Raw genomic sequence first — 19,490 nt, forward strand, 5'->3', positions numbered from 1 at the left:
CCTAACTCATCTCCGTTTTGTTCTCCAATGCTTTTGGTGTAGAAAAAGAATGGTTCATGGCGTATGTGCATTGATTATTATGCTCTGAACAAGATCACAAGAAAGAATTACTTTTCGATTTCTTGGATCGATGATGTTATGGATAGATTGGAAGGGGTAATCATATTTAGCCATATAGATTTGAAAAGTGGGTATCATCAGATATGCATTAGACCAGAAGATATGCATTAGATCAGAAACTCAAGAAGCAGTCCTTGCATCGGCTCAACATTGGTTGTGGCATTGCGAGGTGTCCATTGATGGATGTAGTTAGGGTGAGATAGTTGAGGATCCGACATAGGCTCTAGACCAATGACGAGGTCCCAAAGACCTTGAGACTCAAGCACTTGTTGCATAAAATTCGACCAAGTGGTGAAATTTGACCCGTTAAAATGAGTTTTATCCATGAAGGCATTCTTGGCCGTTGCAACAGGAGTGGTAGTGCTCGGAGATGGTTAGTGTGAAAAAGTGTAATGGGGGTAAGATGGGGCAGTGGAGTGCACTTGGGAATGGGCCCTAGAGTATCCACCATGCATGCAGATAGTGTGCAAGGTGGATCCATTGGTAGGGATGGGTTGACTAGGCATGGGCATGGTAGCTATATGAGTAATCCATGGTGGAGGTGGAATGGGAACACGTGGAGAAGAAGATGGAAATCCTTGCGTAGGTGTAACCTAAGGTAAGTGGGATGATGCACCATTAGTCGAGGATGGAATTCCCTACGTTTGAGTGGTCAAATGAGAGGTGAAGCGGGGGGTAGTGAGGGGAATGCCCATCAGAGCCGTCCTAGGTGCTATAGGTGTGCTCATTTGCAGAAAGGTGAGAGGCACTATGTTAAAGGGTGGCATTCCCCCTAACGAAGTACTATGGTGCAAAGAGGTAGAGAATAGGATAGAGAAGGAGAAGGTACTAGGAGCAGAAATGGAAGATCAAATCCCTAGTGTGTGTGAAGCGGATGTGGAGTGTAATCCAAGATTTTGAAAGGATAGAGAGGTGATCAAGGTGTGATATAGAAGAGGGTGGGATGGGAAGGAATTTAGAAGTTTGTGTCACATGCTCAAATGAAACAGAAGCTGTAGATGTACCCGAATTCCGTCTGCTTCGAGAGCCCCCACTATTAAAGTTCACATGCTCAAAGCCATCCGGATCCTGTAGCTCAAAAGAAGAAACAGACGAGGGTTTTGATTCATGTAACTTAAAAGGATTGTAGAAACTTGACATTGGACCTAGCTGAGATGATGAAGATGGATCTCCAGACGTTTCGAATGCCGTATATCCTCCATGATCGGAGAGGTAGCTAGCCTCACCAACCGGTCCAAATGTGGTAGTAAAACTAGTAGGAGGGGTGTAAACATCACTGTACTTGTTGCGATAGTACTCCTCAAAGTTCTTTGTCATGTTAGTGAAATCTAGAATAGGAGTAGAAAAAGAAGGTGAAGGTGAAAGTGGAGTGTCGTCCTCCTCACCGAGTCCATAATGCCGTCTTCGAGCCTCTGGTGATGTCTATAATGCCATCTTCGGGCCTCTAGTGATGGAGAAGCCTGATAGGACATAATAGGAGAACTGGAGAAGAAGGTGTTTGGGACATTGTGATTCGGTTACGAGTCGTATTGTGTGTCTCGCACAAAGACAAGTTCTCCACAATATCCGCAAGATACTCTTTACAATAGCACCGACTTTGATACCATGTGAAGAAAACTGCTAGGGTTTGCATTGAGGAAACACAAAGTGTACAACCATGACAGAAACTCAAAGAGACAGACACATACACAGAAAGTAAAAATCAAACCCTAAATGCAAAACTCAAAACTCAAACACAAACTGAAGAAAGGAGAGAAGAACACAACTCTGAAGTGAATGAATACTGCAAATGAATGTAAGAGTGTACAAATACTCAAGGGCAGAGCAAAGTGCCAGAGAGTGACATCCACCGTAGACGGATCCCATGTCTGTGACCACTAGTTGGAGTGTAGGATGGAGAGGATGCAACAAACGTAGGTATCAAGATGTGCTGCCTTCAGTTTTTTCAAAATCCTCCCAAGACATTTGTGGATGAGTCCTTATCCATGGATCGTTTTCGAAACCACCAAGCCTTCAAAAGGGATCACCTTCATTGATGCCCTTGCAATGTATTTCGGATGATTCTTAATGATATATATCTCTTTTTGGAGGTGTCATTCAGATGGTTGTGTTTAGTGTTTGTGTGTGTGTTGTGGGTTAATCTTATGTGACGAGTTCGTGCTGGTTGAATAATTTGTTCGAGAGCTCTTTTCAACTATTGATAGTGATGGTGGATGGCAAGCCTATGATGGAAAGATGAAGAAGAACCTCTTATATCCTTTACAAAATTTTTATGACTTTTTATTGTTTATCAGACGTGTTAATGAATAATGAAGTTTTCCTTTAGAAGTATTCTTATCTGGAGCACCAAACGCAAGCTGGACAGATGATGAAGAGGGCTGGCAGCCGTCGCTTGGTGTGGAGGAGGAGCTGTTGCTTGGGAAGATGACACCAAATGCAAGCTATGGATGCAGTCCCTAGCTGCCGCCAGGTGTCGAATAGGTCCAAATGGAGCGGCAGAAGGTCGCTTGATGATGGAGATGGGCTGCTAGCTGTTGCCTACACATTGGAGGAGCAAACGCAGCAGCAGGTGTGGCAGCAGTCTCTGAGGCTGGACAGCTCTGTGTGTGTGGACTGATGGCTAAAATCTGCACTCCAGGGTGTGAAACCTGCATAGATGGGAATAAGGCTGAATGGAGGCAGCCTATCTATTTATAGATGTTGAAGGGTGCCCCAAAGAATTAGGGTTTTTGGGGGACCACTGAAACTCTCTCGGACTGCTCCCATTTTTAGGGTTTTTTATTAATTAAGTGTGTTTTGGGGCTGTTTAAGAATGCTAATCAGCTGAAAAGGATGTTTTAGCTCAACATCAGCGTCTAATCTCCCAATGTGCATTGTCATTTGTTGGCTCAGCTCTGGGCAGCTGAGAGTGAGGAGGGGCAGTTGAGGGTGCATAGCAACATGGACCTGGAATGTTGAACAGGGAACAATAATGAGGAATTCAAATAGAAATTGGAGGGGTAGGGAACAGGAATGGAAAGGGAATGAGAAAGAAACAACATAAAAGTTGGAAAATTTTATAGTTTTGAGATAAACACTTCACATTGGCATCTTGTGGGCCTGTCCCATCTACACTTGCAATCGGCATCCCGTGGGCCTGTCCCATCCATAACATCTGTCTACGGTTGAGGAACAGGTGTTCCAAGCAACTTGGGACCACCGATTGACCTTAGGAAGTGGAACCCAAGCATATGAGAGCAGGTGTCTCTGCAACCATCATCTGATGCCTAGAGCTTCTGCACTACCTGCACATCCTCTCTCCTATTCTTTATATTACTTCAACACAGAGTTCTATAGCTCAGTTGATGGCAAAACTAGGCAAGTGGTTCTTTTGTAATCTCACCATTTGTTGCAGGACTGGCGAACTTGTCCATGTAACATGTGCAAAACAATGTAGCAGAGCTGCCTCACTCGGCTGTGGTGGCTCTGGTTGCAGCTTAGGACGAAAGCAACAGTAGAGACACATTTTAGGCAACTTTAGTTGTGCCAGGCCACCACCTGTGCAGCCCCCTTTGCATATTTGTTCAGCCTCTATGGCTGGCAGCACACTTAGCTTGCGAACACTCAAATAGTTTGTCAATGCTTGCAAGCACAACAGCTTCAAACAGCTTGCCCAAGGCCTATGGATTAGAAATTGGGTGGGGGTTACTCCAACTCCCCTTCCTGGGAGGTCACCCATCCCAGTGTTGTTCATGCTTGTGCATGATTAATTGGAAGATCCCTACAAATTGGACTAGCCATATAAGCCCCAAAACCTTGAGGTGAATCTACCCATTATGGAAATCTTCCTCAATTGGCCTAAGATTGAAACCTAGTCTCAACCCATCATCACTTTACTGATATTGAGCTAGTTGTCTGTAGCTACTAGCAAGTATGGATTGCATTTCCACAACACTGTGCAGCCTTGGTTCAGCAACTTTCTCTCTTGCAGGCTCTTCCTCTTCTGCTGGAAGCTTGATTATTCAAGCCATAACCATGTTTACAAGTTCCCATACCTGATCACCATCAGCAGCAGCTCAGCTGGAATCAGCCACCAGCAGGGGAATCCCAGGGACAAATAGGGAAGAGAGTGCAAACTCAAAGATGTCCAAGCCCATATAAACATATCACTTCTAAATTTACAACAACATATGCGTTCCCATATTAATGTATGGCAATGCTGTAGATAACATATTGCGTTGAGATCCATATACAGTAGATATGATTCAGATAATGTATATGATTATTGATTTTGACACATGATGGATATTTTTGGTCATATATTAGCTTTTGTAAGAAAATTGTATTTTCTTGCACTCACAATGTTCCATTTGTTGTACTCAGACATGATTTGCACATCTAAGCTAATGAGCTCTAAGGTCTCATGCAGTGCATCCTTGATAATGTGTCAACACTTCAGCCATGCATATTTCCTTTTTGTCATGATGATTGCTTTTGCATTGCATGTTAACTGAAGCGATGGTTGCTAGGGCATAAACACTTTGTTCAGTCTTCACATGATAGCATTTGTTGAATCTTGATTGATTCTATGCATGTTCTACATGATTTATTTACCTATCATGTTTTCTGTTTGGTGTTTGCTAAATACAACACCCAACTTTTCTGCCACTTTGACAGGGAGTTGAAAGTAGAGTGCGAACCAGTACAAGCATGTTTCTGACATCTTCTGAAAGAGAATACCCAATGATTGAGGTGTTTAAACTTGGCTCGGTCCATTATTCTAGCTGCATCCTCTACATTAAGTTTTGCAGTTATATTAATGATGTATCTATACTGTTTTTGGTCAAGCCCTTTCTTGCCTAAAATAGAATGGAACCTCTCAATCTATGATGTTCATTGCACTTTTTCCTTGTTGTCTAACTATTTTCTGCCAGATATCAACATTTATGTTCCCTTTTAGTGTTGCCATGCTATTTTTCTATGTTGTTTAAGTTACCAAGGACTTAGTTGATAGTGCTTAGATTTTTAATCTATGGACGAATGCTTGATGTTGGAAGCTATAGATCAATAATGTATGGTGTTAGTGAGATTTGAAAAATGATAGAAGCTTGTTGAGTTCTCCTGTCACAAGATGTAGTGTATGTATTGCTGTTTAGACGGCTTAATTACAGCAATAACACATTTGTAACATCCACAAAAGCTAACTGAAAATTGAACAAAATTAGAGACAAAGTGTGGCTTGGAAGGCCAGGGTGGTTGTGACTTAAGCCATTGTTTGCCCCTTTTTATCATTCTCTTGAATTTTTACCAGGAAACTTAGGAGTGAAAGCTTTAGACTTCTGGAGGATATTGGAGGACAGCTTTAGACCAAAAAAGGTTTCACTCTTTCTTTGGTTACTAGCATATAGGAGTTTAGCAATTGGTACGTGGCTTGGCTATGGTAGAGACCCAATTACTTGTGCTAGATGCGGGGACTATGAGAAGACATAGAGGCACTGCATATGGGATTGCCCAAGGGCTTAGAGGTTTTGGAGTAGATCCCATAGGATAGTGTTTCATGGCATTGACTCCATGATTGCTACATGGGGGATGGTTGCTTGGGTCATAAATAGAGGCCTGGCTTGTGGATATGAGGATGTACATGGTTGTCATGCCTATCTTGTTTCAGGGCAGCTTCTGAGCAAGATTATCATGCCAGTTTTCTCACAAACAGTGTGGACTTAAGGGCATTGTCATAGATTAGGAGCTCATAGCTAGCATTATTGCTTGGTACATATGGGCAGCCAGATGTAGCTAGTCTATTGACTTTTTGGACATATCTATTGCAGAGACTCTCTTCAAATATCTGGGTAGAGATTGTACATACTTAATGCATCATTTTTGCACCAATCTGAAAGTTCTAGGGATTTGGGTGAACCTTAGAGCAAAACCCTAGAACCTAGTGTGGGTTCTAGGACAAGTAAAGTTTCCAAGTGCATGGATGCAAATGGACGGAGAAGGGTTACTTGGCAGATCGTCCTCAGTGTTGGGCAATAGGTTGAGGTTGTTATCTTGGAATTAAGGGTACATAAAAGTTTGGGTGTTTTGAAAGACTAGATAGGGGAACTTCAGCTCATGGTTGGCTAGATGCAATTAGACATTGATAGCTAGGAATGCAGTTCTTTGTGAGCAAGTGGTTTACAGATTTTTATTGTTCATAGTTTTTATTATATGATGATTGTTCTTGCCTTGTAGAAGTGTTTTGGATATTTCCTCATTGAAAACAATGGTTTTACAAAGAAATGTGTGTTGATGACATCTCCACTGGTTCTTGTGTGTGTGCATGTGTGTATGTCCAGACTCCAAATGAACTCCTTCAGTCACATCTTATATCATATTGTACACAACTATGCATGAGATATGATTTCATATTGTACACAACCATGCATGAGATATAGTTTTTGTCCATCTTTACAAACATGCTTGTGTTGCATGTACATTCATCATTGATATTCCATACATTTCTCCTCAGGCTATAGAGAAAAGGATATCTGTTTACTCAATGATTCCAGTTGAGAATGGAGAGCTGCTTCAAGTACTACGGTAATTCTTATCTTTTCAAACTGTACTCTGACTTCAGTATTTGATTTTTGCTTGTCTATTTTTCCATTTTTTTGTGCATGTGTGTAATTGTTCTTTTTGTTGTTTTCTGGGGCTTGGGACTGTGGGGGGAAGGGTTCTTACCCAAAGTTTTGGTGAGTTGGGGAATGTGTGAGAGAGTCTCTGCTGTGCACGCCTCCCTTAGGGCATGGCAATGATTTTTGTCTTCTGTTTTCCTTGCACCTCTTCCCGTGCTGCGCACTTTGTCTAGCTGTCTATTGAGTGTTGTCTCTTATTACTGACTTGTTGAAAACTCCTTTTGTCCAAAAGGCCAACCTGATTTTGTCTTTCTACTCCCTTGACAGCAAGTGCAGTCCTCCTCCTTCCTGTCTTTCCCTTGTACAGCCCTGGGCATCATCAAAATTCCCGGTCTCCCACAGCTTTAAATTGAAGTGTTTCTTTTTTGCAAGTCTCCATGGTTTCTTCCTTTGTTGGTGGACTCATAGCATCTCCAAAGGCAGTCAACATGAACTCAGTTGTGGCCATCTTACATTTACAGTCTTTCCACTTCCAAGCTCAGCCAGTTGTCAACATTTTGGCCAAAGGGAGAGGGCTGCCCCCCTTGGTGATAACTTCCAAGTGTCTATGGCCGGCTGAATGCAGGAGGCTTTATCTTCATCATCGCCACATGGACATTCTAACCAACCCCATCTTGACTTTGTTCAAACTGATCCCATCATCATCACATGGACATGGGACTTGTCAAAAGATGACGTACCAGCGAGACAGTAGGATTTGCAAGGAGGAACACAGAGTGAACTCGGCAAACATAGAGAAGAGAAGAGAAGAGAAGAGAGAAGAAACTCTGATGAATGGAATGATGAAGTTTTGAATCATGGAGTGAATGTGATACAAGGGAACAAGGGTGCCGTAGCGCAAGGAAGATGATGAAGACAGCTATGAACCACGAACCACAATGTCCTCCTGAAGGGGTGTGAGGATAGTGGAGAGGCTAGAGAGAAGAGGCAACAGACTGAATGAATTAGCCGTAAGGAATGAATGAGAGTAGCCTATAAATAGGCACAATCAGTCTAGGACGGCGCCCGTTTTTGGGGCTGCAAACCCTAAACGCAAAACACAGAAATGCAAAAATGCAAACTGCGGGTGAAGGGTTTCTCAACACCCCCTCTCAGGCCCAAAAAGGAGAAGAAGAGAAGAGTGAGGTGGAGATGGAATGCTACATGCTGAAGAATGCTCATGCAGCAGGTGCCACTTGGACAATGTCCCTTGTGGGGAAATTATTCACTTGCCCAAGCGCCCTATTACAAAACACAAATATAAACAGAAACCATACGACAAAGCACAGACTGATAAAAGAACACAGTTAGGGTTAGGGTAACTCAGAGACAATGAACATAGTAAATAAATGAAGTGATATAACTACTGAATAATACGATGCTCATGCAGCAAACACACTATGCAGTGAATGAATATTGAACCTCGAACTCTTGTATCTCAAGGATCAAGGCAGGGGTAATGAGCTGGAGAGTGTGTTGTACTTCGAATGGATCCCGAATCGCACCAAGGCAGCCTCCGAATGTTGAACACCAGTAAACGCAGCAGTGAGAAGCTGGATCTGATGCAGACAACAGTGAGGAGAGAGAAAGACAAAAAATGCAGGCAGGACAGCTTGTAGGAGAGAGAAAGACTAAAAACGTAGGCAGGACAGCTTACAGGAGAGAGAAAGACTAAAAACGCAGGCAACAGGACTATGATGACATGGTAGGCTGTACGGCAGCAGGTCTGCACAGGAACAACAGTCGTTTGTGTAGGCCACTCTATGGGCTATCCATAGGTGTCACTCATTCCTTGGTATGTGCCTTGTAGGCCTAGATATTATCAGTTAGGACCTATGGTACACTTAGCACTAGTTCCAGTTGGGACACCTAGTACATGTATGACACCCAGTTAGGGTTTCATCATGTTAGGTTAGGGTTTCATTATATTAGGTGTATCTTTTGTATTCTTCATAACTTCAGTAATACAACTTCAGCAGCACGCTTTGCTTCTTGCCTCCGTCTCCTGTTGCTTCCGTTGTCCACTCCACCCAAGAGTGGTATCAGAGCGGGTTACCATCACTTCGTTGCTTCAGATCTGACCCTCCCGCTTCCTCTTCTTGCTGGTCATCACTCCCAGGAGGCTTCCCATTGCCATTTTCTGGAGTTTCCAGCCATTGCTCGAAGTTTCGTTGTGGGAAAGTGCTTCAAATCTGATCTCCCATCCTTCTTGCTGCTTCTCCAACCTTGGGGGACTCCATTCAAGCTGATTCAGCCTTCATTTGGGCCAAAACCGCCTGTTTTCTGTCAAAACCACCTGCTGCGTCAGAAAACCACTTCTTGCACACAACGGTTTTGACAAAGTGCAAACCTTTTGGCATAGCTGTGTTGTACAAGTCAGGACGCCCCTATTTGGTGCAAAAATCAGGTCAAAATCACTTTTTTGCTCCAAAACCACCTCCGGTTTTGCAAAAACCACTTCTGGTTTTAGGGTTTCGGAGACTGTTTTGGGTCAAATTTGGTACAGATCTGGTTGTCCTTCTCTTCCAGTTCCATTTGCCTTGGTCTTGCTGGATTTTGACATTCGTGGTCAAAACTACGACCATTTTGGTCAAAACTGCCCCCGTTTTGGTCAAAACAGCTTGTTTATTGAGTGGTTTTGTAGTTACAGCAGTAGTATTTGCTGTTGCAGACATACATCTACTGGTGGCGAGTTGGTTAAAGCTGATTTACTGTGTGTTTGACTAGTGTTGACTTTTAGGGTTGACCGGTCAACTGGTTGACTGAAATTCCTGCATTCAGTTTGAATTTTGCCTGCGGGGATTTGTCTTTTCAGGTACATTCAAATATTGCTGGCAGATTTCAGTTGGTCATACAGTTGGTTTATGCCTGGACAGCCTTGAGGCTTGTGGAGTCAGTAATTGGTATTTGCAGTTGAGAGCTTGAGGCTCCTAATCTTTGCTTTTGTCATTCTTGTGCATTTGTTTGCATAATGGCTGGTGGCAAAGATGATTTCTTTGGGGCCTTCGGTGCTGATGATAAGCTTGATGGGGTTAACTACCCTATGTGGTCATTCATGATGAAGCATGTCTTGGTTTCCAAGAACTTGTGGAATCTAGTATCTGGCAATGAGCCTAGGCTCGTCAGGCAGGCTACACCTTCTTCCAGTGATGTTACATCCACTGGTTCTTCCCGTGATGCCTTCATTCCTCCTACTTAGGAGATGATACAGTGGGATGGCCGTGATGCTAAAGCACAGGCATTTATTGCTCTCTCTATCAGAAAAAGTATTGTTCCTCATATCTGTCACAAGACTGTGACAACTATTACATTTTTGTTGATTTCTTTATTACATATTTTATTTGGTTTTTCTTTTTGGAAGGATCCCTCTTGAAATCTAAACGCCTGAGTTGCATGGCCAATATGTGAAACGGACAGGAATGTCCAGTGAGTCAAGACTGGACAGTTAAAGTCCAGTATAAGTCTGGAAGAGACTGATGGCACTGTAGATTGACAAGTCTGGAAGAGACTTGTGAAAGTGTATATGGACAAGTGTGTTGAAGAACTAGCCTGGAAGAGACTAGTTGAAAGTGAAGATGGACAAATCTTCAAGAGATTAGTCCATGTGGGGTCATCAGTGGAAATTCACTTTCAGTTGAGCTTCATTATAGATTTGGATGTAGCCATAGTCTGCAAAGATGATCAGAAGACTAGTGGGATGCAATGGAAGCAACTCCTAAAATTTAGGGAGTTACTATTTTGGACCTCAGAATTTGTTCGCGTCATTATCTTCGTTTTTGCATGAGGATCAATCTTCTAGTTTGTGTCGAGGTCAAATTCTGCACCGAGGATGGAGAATTTTAGACTGAAAGGTTTAAACAGGAAAATTGTTACATGTATGCCATGTGTCACAATTTGGGCATAAATTCCCAAAAGAGAGAGAGAGGGTAGCACAAAAACGAGTTTCAATGCATGGGGGGCTCATTTTTGTGAAAGGGAGATGGATTGCTGCAGATGGAGAGCTCTTGAGAGCTGGTCTACCTTGTCTATGATGCACAGAGGCTTGAGCTTGCTTCCTACTCTCTCTTTCTCTCCCTGACAGTATAGTTATGCTGCAGAATCAAGGGCCTTTCTTCTGATTCAGGTATAGCTGTGTGGAATATGCTGTTTTTGTATGAGGGAAGAGCCTCCTTTTTCCAGGAACAGGAGCAGTTGTTTGCTGCCCACAAGCAGGAATAGGTGAGGGTGGTAACCTCACCAAGCAAGTGCCTGAAACAACACTAAACCAGAACTGATTCTGGACTGTTCAGAGGGAATTTCAGAGCCCAATTGATGTCAGAATCAAGGAGCACTTGGCCCAGATGATGCAGGACAGTGCAAGGAACAATATGAGCTAAGAACAGGTGTCAGAACAGGTCTGAACCAGTAATTACAGTGGGCTGAACAGTACAGGGAACAGTATGAGTTGTAAACAGGTTTCAGAACAGGTCTGAACCAGTAAATACAGCAGGTTGAAATGGTCAATTCTGCACTCCAACCAGAAGATTCAGACTTGGGCAGAGTTTCCCCTCTTGGTCAACTTGATTTGGGTCAGAAATTGTACTTGTCAAATTTCACCCAGGAATAGGTGAAAGACAGCCCATTGTACTTTCTCTTTTTAAAAATAAAGAAATACCGCAAGGGGCGCCTTAGGGGCCAACAGGGTGTATGTGTTGCAACAGGAGCATTCTAGCTTCCTGTATGTCTTCTTGATTCTATGTCTGTGTTGCAACAGGAGCATTCTAGCTTCCTGTATGTCTTCTTGATTCTATGTCTTTAAGTTCAGGTAAAGTGGGCGACTGTTAAATTGGGCGAAAGCATTTATATATTTTGGTTCCCAGTGAATAGGCCGGTTTCAATATCAGATCATGCACTACTGCTAAGGACTCTTGGGATAAGCTTGCTTCCTTGTATCAGGTATGCAATGAGGCCCGTGTTGCTTATCTTCGCAAGCAACTGAAGGATACTCGTCTGAATGAGGGTGATAATATGGATGCATATCTTACAGCTATTCAAGATTCAAAGGAGCAATTGGCTAATATTGATGAAGACATCCCTGACTCACAGCTTGTATCAGGCACATTGGATGGGTTGCCTGACTCTTACCAAGGTTTTGCCACTACCTTGAGGTTGGTTGCTATGGGCAATGCCAACTATTATTCCTTTGATCAATTGGTTGCTCTTTTATTGCAGGAGGAGCAGAGCCGTGTGAATCGGAATGCCAGTATGCACTCAGATCAGGTATTTACAGCCAATGATCGGAATAAGGGGATCCTCTCAGGGTGATCAAAAGAAGAAAAAGAGGTGCAATTATTGCAGGAAGCCGGGCCATGAAATTGCTAAATATAGGAAGAGGATTGCTTTTGAAAAGAAGAAGAAAGAAGTTGGACTTTCAGTCACATCTACCTCTGGCACTGATGCAAATGCCAAATACACATGGGCATGCTAATGAGCAAGCTAATTATGCCAGGGATCAGAATTGGGGCTTCATTGTTCAATGCCATTACAATCCTCTAGTGCATGATACAAGTTCACATGCTTGTATGGCATTTTCAGCCTCTACATGGCTCTTTGATAGTGGTGCTTCTAAGCACATTACCTCCTGTAAAACTTTGTTTACTTCTCTTGTTGATGCACCAAAGTGGGGTTCCGTGACATGTGCCAACAATGCATCTTATATGGTTAAGGGTATTGGGCAGGTGGCTGGTACATCAGTTACAGGCAGTGTTGTCACTCTGGAGAAGTTTTGTATGTACCAGGCATACCAAAAATTCTGATTTCTATTTCAGCCATAGCTAGATGTGGATTTCGGATTGTCTTTGATGGGCATAGGTGTGCAGTCTATGACTTGAGTCATGCTGATGCTATTATATTGACTGCTACTCTTCAGGGGGGCTTGTACAGCTTGGATGCATATGACAGTTCAGCTCATGATGCTCATGCAGTTGATGCAGATGTTTTGCCTGATACTTACTTGTGGCATGAGAGGTTTGGGCATCTTAACTTTAATGCTATGGTAAGGTTGCCTAAAATGGTTGAAGATATGCCACAGATGCAGATTCCTCATAAGCATGTCTGTGAAGCTTGCTTGCTTGGCAAGATGCACCGCTTTGTCATACCTAAGGATGGTAGAGTTGGGGCATCACGCAAGCTATTCTTGATTCACAGTGATGTGTGTGGTCCTATGGGGGCTGCTTCAATTGGAGGTTTCTATTATTTTGTGACATTCATTGATGACTTTACCAGGTATACTTGGATCTTTGCATTGAAGTCCAAGTCAGAGGTGTTTACCTGCTTCAAGCATTTCATTGCCTTGGCTGAAAATGATTTAGGCTTGAAGATTTCACAATTGAGATCAGACAGAGGTGGTGAATATATGTCAGAGGAATTTAATGCTTACATGAAATCCCATGGTATTCATCATGAGTGTACAGTGCTTAACACTCCTCAGCAGAATGGAGTTGCTGAGAGAAAGAATAGGACAATTATGGAAATGGCCAAGTGTATGCTTAAGGGCAAGAATTTGCCCAATATGTTTTGGCTGGATGCAGTGATGTGTGCCAATTATGTGCTCAACAGGAGCCCCACCAAAGCATTGAAAACAATCACACCCTATGAGGCTTGGAAAGGACACAAGCCATCCATTTCTCACATGCGTACTTTTGGGTGTTTGGCCTATGCACATGTGCCTTCACAGAGGCGGACAAAGCTGGATGATAAGGCTATAAAATGTATATTTTTGGGATACAGTGCAGAGAGTAAGGGTTATAGACTTTATGAGCCTTCCACCAAGAGGGTAATTGTCAGTAGAGATGTCATCTTTGATGAGACATCTTCCATGCCCTTGCGGGACTGCAAAGTGGAGTCTACACTTGGTGTCTCAAATATTTTTGATAGTCTTGTGCCATTGCTTGGATCTGATGCCTCAGATGATGTACCACAAGGTTATGCTCCTCCACCTAATGCTCATTTACAGCCTACTACACAGTCCGGACAGCCACCTGTTTTGACATAGATGCCACGTGCTACTGAAGACATTGTGGAAGAGGCAGTAGAGCAAGAATTGGCTGGTATTAGACAGCCTAAAAGAGCTCCTCGTTGGCTCTTTGAAACTTTGAAGGACAACAAGTTAGATGCTCCTTTGCAGGCCCGTACGAGAGCTGCAGCCAAAAGAGATTTGGCAAACTCGGTTGCTCATGCATTGATTGCTATAGCATTTGATGAGGAGCCTGTTTGTCACAAAGATGCCTTCTCAAATGAATTGTGGATGAAAGCCATGCAGGATGAATTGGCCTCCATTCATGCAAACAAAACATGGGAGTTATGTTACTTGCCTGCAAGCAAACATGCAGTAGGGACTAAGTGGGTATACAAGGTAAAAAGAAAAGCTGATGGTTCAATTGACAGGTACAAAGCCCGTCTTGTGGCCAAAGGCTATGCTCAGAAGGAGGGCATTGATTATGAAGAGACCTTTGCCCCCACTTCATGCATCACCACCATTAGATGTGTTATTGCCCTGGCTGCCCATAATTATTGGGAGGTACATCAGTTGGATATAAAGACAGCATTTCTCAATGGTCTTTTGGCAAAGGAAGTCTGTGTTGCCCAACCTCCAGGCTTTGAGGTTGAAGGGTATGAACGCAAGGTATGCCGGCTTAAGAAAGCCTTACATGGATTGAAACAGGCACCCAAGGCTTGGTATGACAGGATACACACTCATTTGCTCAGCCTTGGCTTTCAGAATAGTCCTATAGAAGTGACTATATATCCGCAAGAGGGGGGCAGATTCGCTGATTTTGATCCTCTATGTGGATGATATGATTCTCACTGGGCCACATCCCGAGAAAATTGCAGATTTCAAGCGGGAATTACAGCAGTCTTTTTCCATGATTGATCTTGGCCAGTTGCACTACTATTTGGGCATTCAATTTGCTTGATCTGAGGGGGAATTGTGATGTCACAATCGAAGTACATTGGGCAGCTTCTACATAAATTTCAGATGGAGGATTGTAAGCCTGTCTCCACCCCATTAGAGACTGGTTTTCATTTCTCTGCTGAAGATGGCAGTGGTCCATGTGATGCTACCTCCTATCAGCAGGCAGTTGGTTGTTTGCTTTATCTATGTCATACTCGGCCAGACTTGCAGTATGTGGTTTCTCAGTTGAGCAGATACATGCACAGTCCCACTCATCACCATTGGCATGCAATGAAACGTGTCTTCAGGTACATCAAAGGCACGCAATACTTGGGCCTTCTCTACAAGGCTGATACTTCACTTATCATGCATGGGTTCATTGATAGTGATTGGGCTGGTTGCCAGGATACACGCAGATCCCACAGTGGCAATTGTTTTATGCTTGGTTCTTCATGCATCTCATGGTTCAGCAAGAAGCAGGCTAGAGTTGCCACATCTAGTTGTGAAGCTGAGTACAGAGCAGCTTTCACAGCTACAGTAGAGTGTGTTTGGCTATGGAAATTACTTGCAGATCTTCTGGTTGGTCAGACAGCTCCTACGGTCATCCATACTGACAGTTAAAGTGCTTTGGCTATAGCACGAAATCTAGTGTTTCATGCTCGCACAAAGCACATTGAGGTTCATTATCATTATGTCAGAGAGAGATGGTCAGATGGTGACATCAAGTTGTCTTATGTTCCCACTGAGGACAACTTGGCAGATCTATTCACTAAGGCTCTTCCGCGGCCTAAGTTTGAAGCTTTTCGACAAGCTTTACACTTGGTCCCTTTTGTTACATGATCTGCCTTCTCTGTACAGTCATAGGTTGCTATATCCACATTGGATGAATTTGTGCAACCATGACTTAGTCTTTCAGGTATCTTGAGACGTTTCCAGGATACTTCAGCCCATACCGTTGAAGGGGGTGTGTAGGCCACTCTATGGGCTATCCATAGGTGTCACTCATTCCTTGGTATGTGCCTTGTAGGCCTAGATATTATCAGTTAGGACCTATGGTACACTTAGTACTAGTTCCAGTTGGGACACCTAGTACATGTATGACACCCAGTTAGGGTTTCATCATGTTAGGTTTGGGTTTCATTATATTAGGTGTATCTTTTGTATTCTTCATAACTTCAGTAATACAACTTCAGCAGCACGCTTTGCTTCTTGCCTCCGTCTCCTGTTGCTTCCGTTGTCCACTCCACCCAACAGTTTGACTGGAATCAGCTCCAAACTGCCTGAAGAGGGTTGGAAATTAGGCGCCAACTGATGGAGACAGCAATGGACAGGCTTGGCTGAGATGTCCTCTGTGAACGGGGTGTGGGCAGCAAGCTGAAACACTTGTAATCTGCAAAACCGAGATTGTTTTTGAATGGAGAGTGATCATCAACAGTTGCTTTGCTGTAAACAGCTACAAATTGTGGGTGGAAGGCTGGAAATAGGCGCCAGACTGTAGATGACAGTAAGGGATAGCTGAGACTGCGATATCCTCCGCGAAAGGGGTGTGGGCAGCAAGCTAAAAACACTTGAAATCTACAAAAACGAGATATTGATGCAGTGGAAGAAGAAGAGAAGTGGATATGCCGAACCCACCATTGGTCTTTGCCTTCATTGGAGTGGAGGATCTTTGCCGCTGTTTGAGCAGATCCATCTCTGATACCATGTCAAAAGATGATGTACCAGTGAGACAGTAGGGTTTGTGGGGATGGAGTGAATGTGATGCAAGGGAACAAGGGTGCCGTAGCACAAGGAAGATGATGAAGACAGCCATGAACCACGAATCACAATGTCCTCTTGAAGGGGTGTGAGGGCAGTGGAGAGGCTAGAGAGAAGAGGCGACGGACTGAATGAATCAGCCATAAGGAATAAATGAGAGAGTGGCCTATAAATAGGCACAATTAGTCTAGGATGGCGCCCCTTTTTGGGGCTGCAAACCCTAAATGCAAACCCTAAACGCAAAACGCAAAAATGCAAAAATGCAAACTGTGAGTGAAGGGTTTCTCAATAGGACTTTGTATATGAAATAGATCCTCATGCTCTCATGATGGCAGCTGCAAATCTGACCTCAAAGCTTCTCCCTAGGTCATTGGTTGTGATCTCCTGAGAAATCTAGCAAATGCTAGGCTGCCATGGTTGTCTAAGTGTATATATAGTGGATTGTAGCCTTTATATAAAGGTTTCTTTCAAGGCTCTTTGCCTAGAAGACGACTCTCAACAATGAGCTTAACCAATAAGGCTTTGCTCTAGCTATTTAGGTCTATTGCTTCCCAAGCATCCTTTGGATCTAGGCTGAATAATAACATCCCAAGCCACCTGAGGTAGGTGCATAATCTGGAGAATGCCCAATATGTACCGATATTGCACATGGTCTTACGAAGAATGTAGTTGGGAACCACCACTCTTTCTTCTAAAGAAAGACTTGCAGAGTTCTAAGAAAGGAGCTTTTGGCATGCTCCTCATAGTACGGGGGAGTTTTGGAAATGGAGGAAACGGAAATGGGAAAAATTGAAGTTTCGGAGTTTCAGCCAAATTTTGGAAATGGAGAAACGGCGTTTCAGATTGTACAAAAAAAAAAAAAAGTATTATGTGGGTATGTAAATATATCAATGCCTATAACAACATGTGCCCAAATTTCATACGAAACTTTGAGTCTTTATGATTGAAATCATGATTCATTACACATTTCTTGAGTCAGAGGCACGACTCACGACTCACGAGTGAAGATTGAGAAGTCAAGACTGAGGACTCAATGGTTGAAACTTAAGACAACTTAACACAATTAAGACTCAATTTTCAAAACTTAAGGCAACAAAATGAATTAGAATTTATGACTCATGAATAATCTATGATCTAAAGAGCAGTGAAGACTGATATCAAGAACAATGGAACAAGAATCAAGATGCATAATAAGTAGGATCAAGATACAATGATACATGTAACTATGTCATGTGAATAATCTGTCATAACTCCAAAGTCTAGTGAGGCTATAAGTATCAACATCAATGAACAACTGACAACTCTAATCTGGACTCTGTATTGCTAAAGTGATTCTTGTATATCACGAGTCATGACTCATGACTCATCCAGGCTCTGAGGATCTGTGCACCCATCTCATCATCCGACTTCGAGGATCCTGATCGAGAAGTTGATGAAGCAGCCTGAGCCTTATCCTCAGACTTTGGCTCAAACTCTGCCTGTGATGCACGTCCACATGTGGCCCTCACTCTAACCCTCCTCTGTGCACGAGTCTCATGCGCCGGTGACGATAGCTCCTCATATAGCATTGAGTAGATATCCCACTCCTCCTGTGGTATCTACGGAATGTCACGCACCTTCTCTATATCAATCTTGTCAACATCCACCTGTAAAGGTGAACGAGATAAAGATATATCATATGAGACGAGATTCAATATGTTCAATGTTTATACATATCACAATTTACAATCCAACTTCCAAGCAAATTAGCAATGTCAAGTGTCAAGGACTCAAGGTTAAAAAGTTAATTATACATAATACTAATCATTACCAATTTACCTGTGAAGGCTCAAGACACAAATCAATCCTCTCAAGAAGCTGGAGATTGCAATGGCAAAACACTAAATGCTCCAGCTGGGCAATTGTGAGCTTGTTTCCCTTTTTGGTATGGAAGAGGACCCATGTGCTCCAGTTCCTCTCAGCAAGCCTTGAACTACAATCTTGCGAGAGGACCCAAATGGTAATACGCTTCTATTCAAATTTAAGAGATTGAGGTTAAGTAATTGGTAATTACTAATATGCAAGCTGCAAAATCAACATTTGAGTGGGCAATAGATTATAGAACTTGCTATCTAGGTTGCATAATGTATTAGATAATTAAGATTCAAAATATAAAAGTCACCAATCACATATCAAAGTAGGAGCACAATTGCCCTATTTCTCTCACCAAGAGATAGGTTGAGGTATGTCTCTCGAAGCCTAGTTGTGGGTTGGCCAAAATGAAAAGAATGATTGCGGAATGCCAGCAAATCATCCTCTACTCTTCTCATCGTATCTATATTATCCCTTGAGAGACGCCTCATGTACTCCGTGAAGCCCTCCTCTAACTTCTCGCTAGTGTACTGCTCCTCACTACGCCAAAGGGGATGCAAGATATGTGTGACAACATGGATTGGTTTATGGAATCAATTCCATTGTGCATTCCACACTACATGAATCTCATCGACCCTATAGATAAAATAAGTTAAAAACTTAGAAGTTAGAATAATGATCAATCATGAAGGAGTCGTTAATACCAAATAATTACATGTGTAAAAGTTAAACAAAAACTTACTTGTCTTGGGGTAAAAAGCTGTTGTGAAGCAAGGCCTCGTCAATTTTATCCATATACTCATATAGAAGCTGCAAAGTACTCCCCTCCATATCAGTGATGCGCAATACAATGTAAATAGGAGTGAGACTTTTCACCAATGCCTCTACCTCAACCCACCAACTCTCATTTAAAATATTGTGTCTAAAAGCAAGAGTCTTTGGAGACTCTCAATCACTCCACGTGAGCCAATTCCTAACATGTGATGGTTTGTATCAAATTTGGACGGACCCGTATCAATCTCTCCAATATAATAAACATATAAGCAAATCTAGTGGTGGAGAACTTCAATAGCTCAAGTGTGCTATTGGCTCGAAACATGCGTGTGACGGATGGCCTCTTCTTCACAAATCTTACAATACTTGTTGCTGTCTTGAAAATGTCATCCACCCAAGATATTTGCCCAACATCTTCA

The 19,490-nt window shown here is 42.8% G+C and overlaps 1 protein-coding gene across 2 annotated transcripts in view; it reads left to right on the forward strand.

The window, feature by feature from the left end:
• LOC148015613 (prolyl 4-hydroxylase 1) overlaps positions 1-19,490 on the forward strand; it is a 100,880-nt gene that overhangs the window by 60,184 nt on the left and 21,206 nt on the right. For both annotated transcript variants that reach the window (XM_087665548.1, XM_087665547.1), the window contains exons 6-7: positions 4,781-4,851; positions 6,611-6,681. In XM_087665548.1, coding sequence (XP_087521674.1) covers positions 4,781-4,851; positions 6,611-6,681 — 142 coding nt within the window. The remainder of the gene's footprint in view (positions 1-4,780; positions 4,852-6,610; positions 6,682-19,490) is intronic.

This window comes from Lygodium microphyllum, chromosome 24, assembly GCF_053477565.2.
Source record: "Lygodium microphyllum isolate KBCC chromosome 24, Lygodium_microphyllum_v1.1.10, whole genome shotgun sequence".
In the NCBI taxonomy this organism is placed as follows: Eukaryota; Viridiplantae; Streptophyta; class Polypodiopsida; order Schizaeales; family Lygodiaceae; genus Lygodium; species Lygodium microphyllum.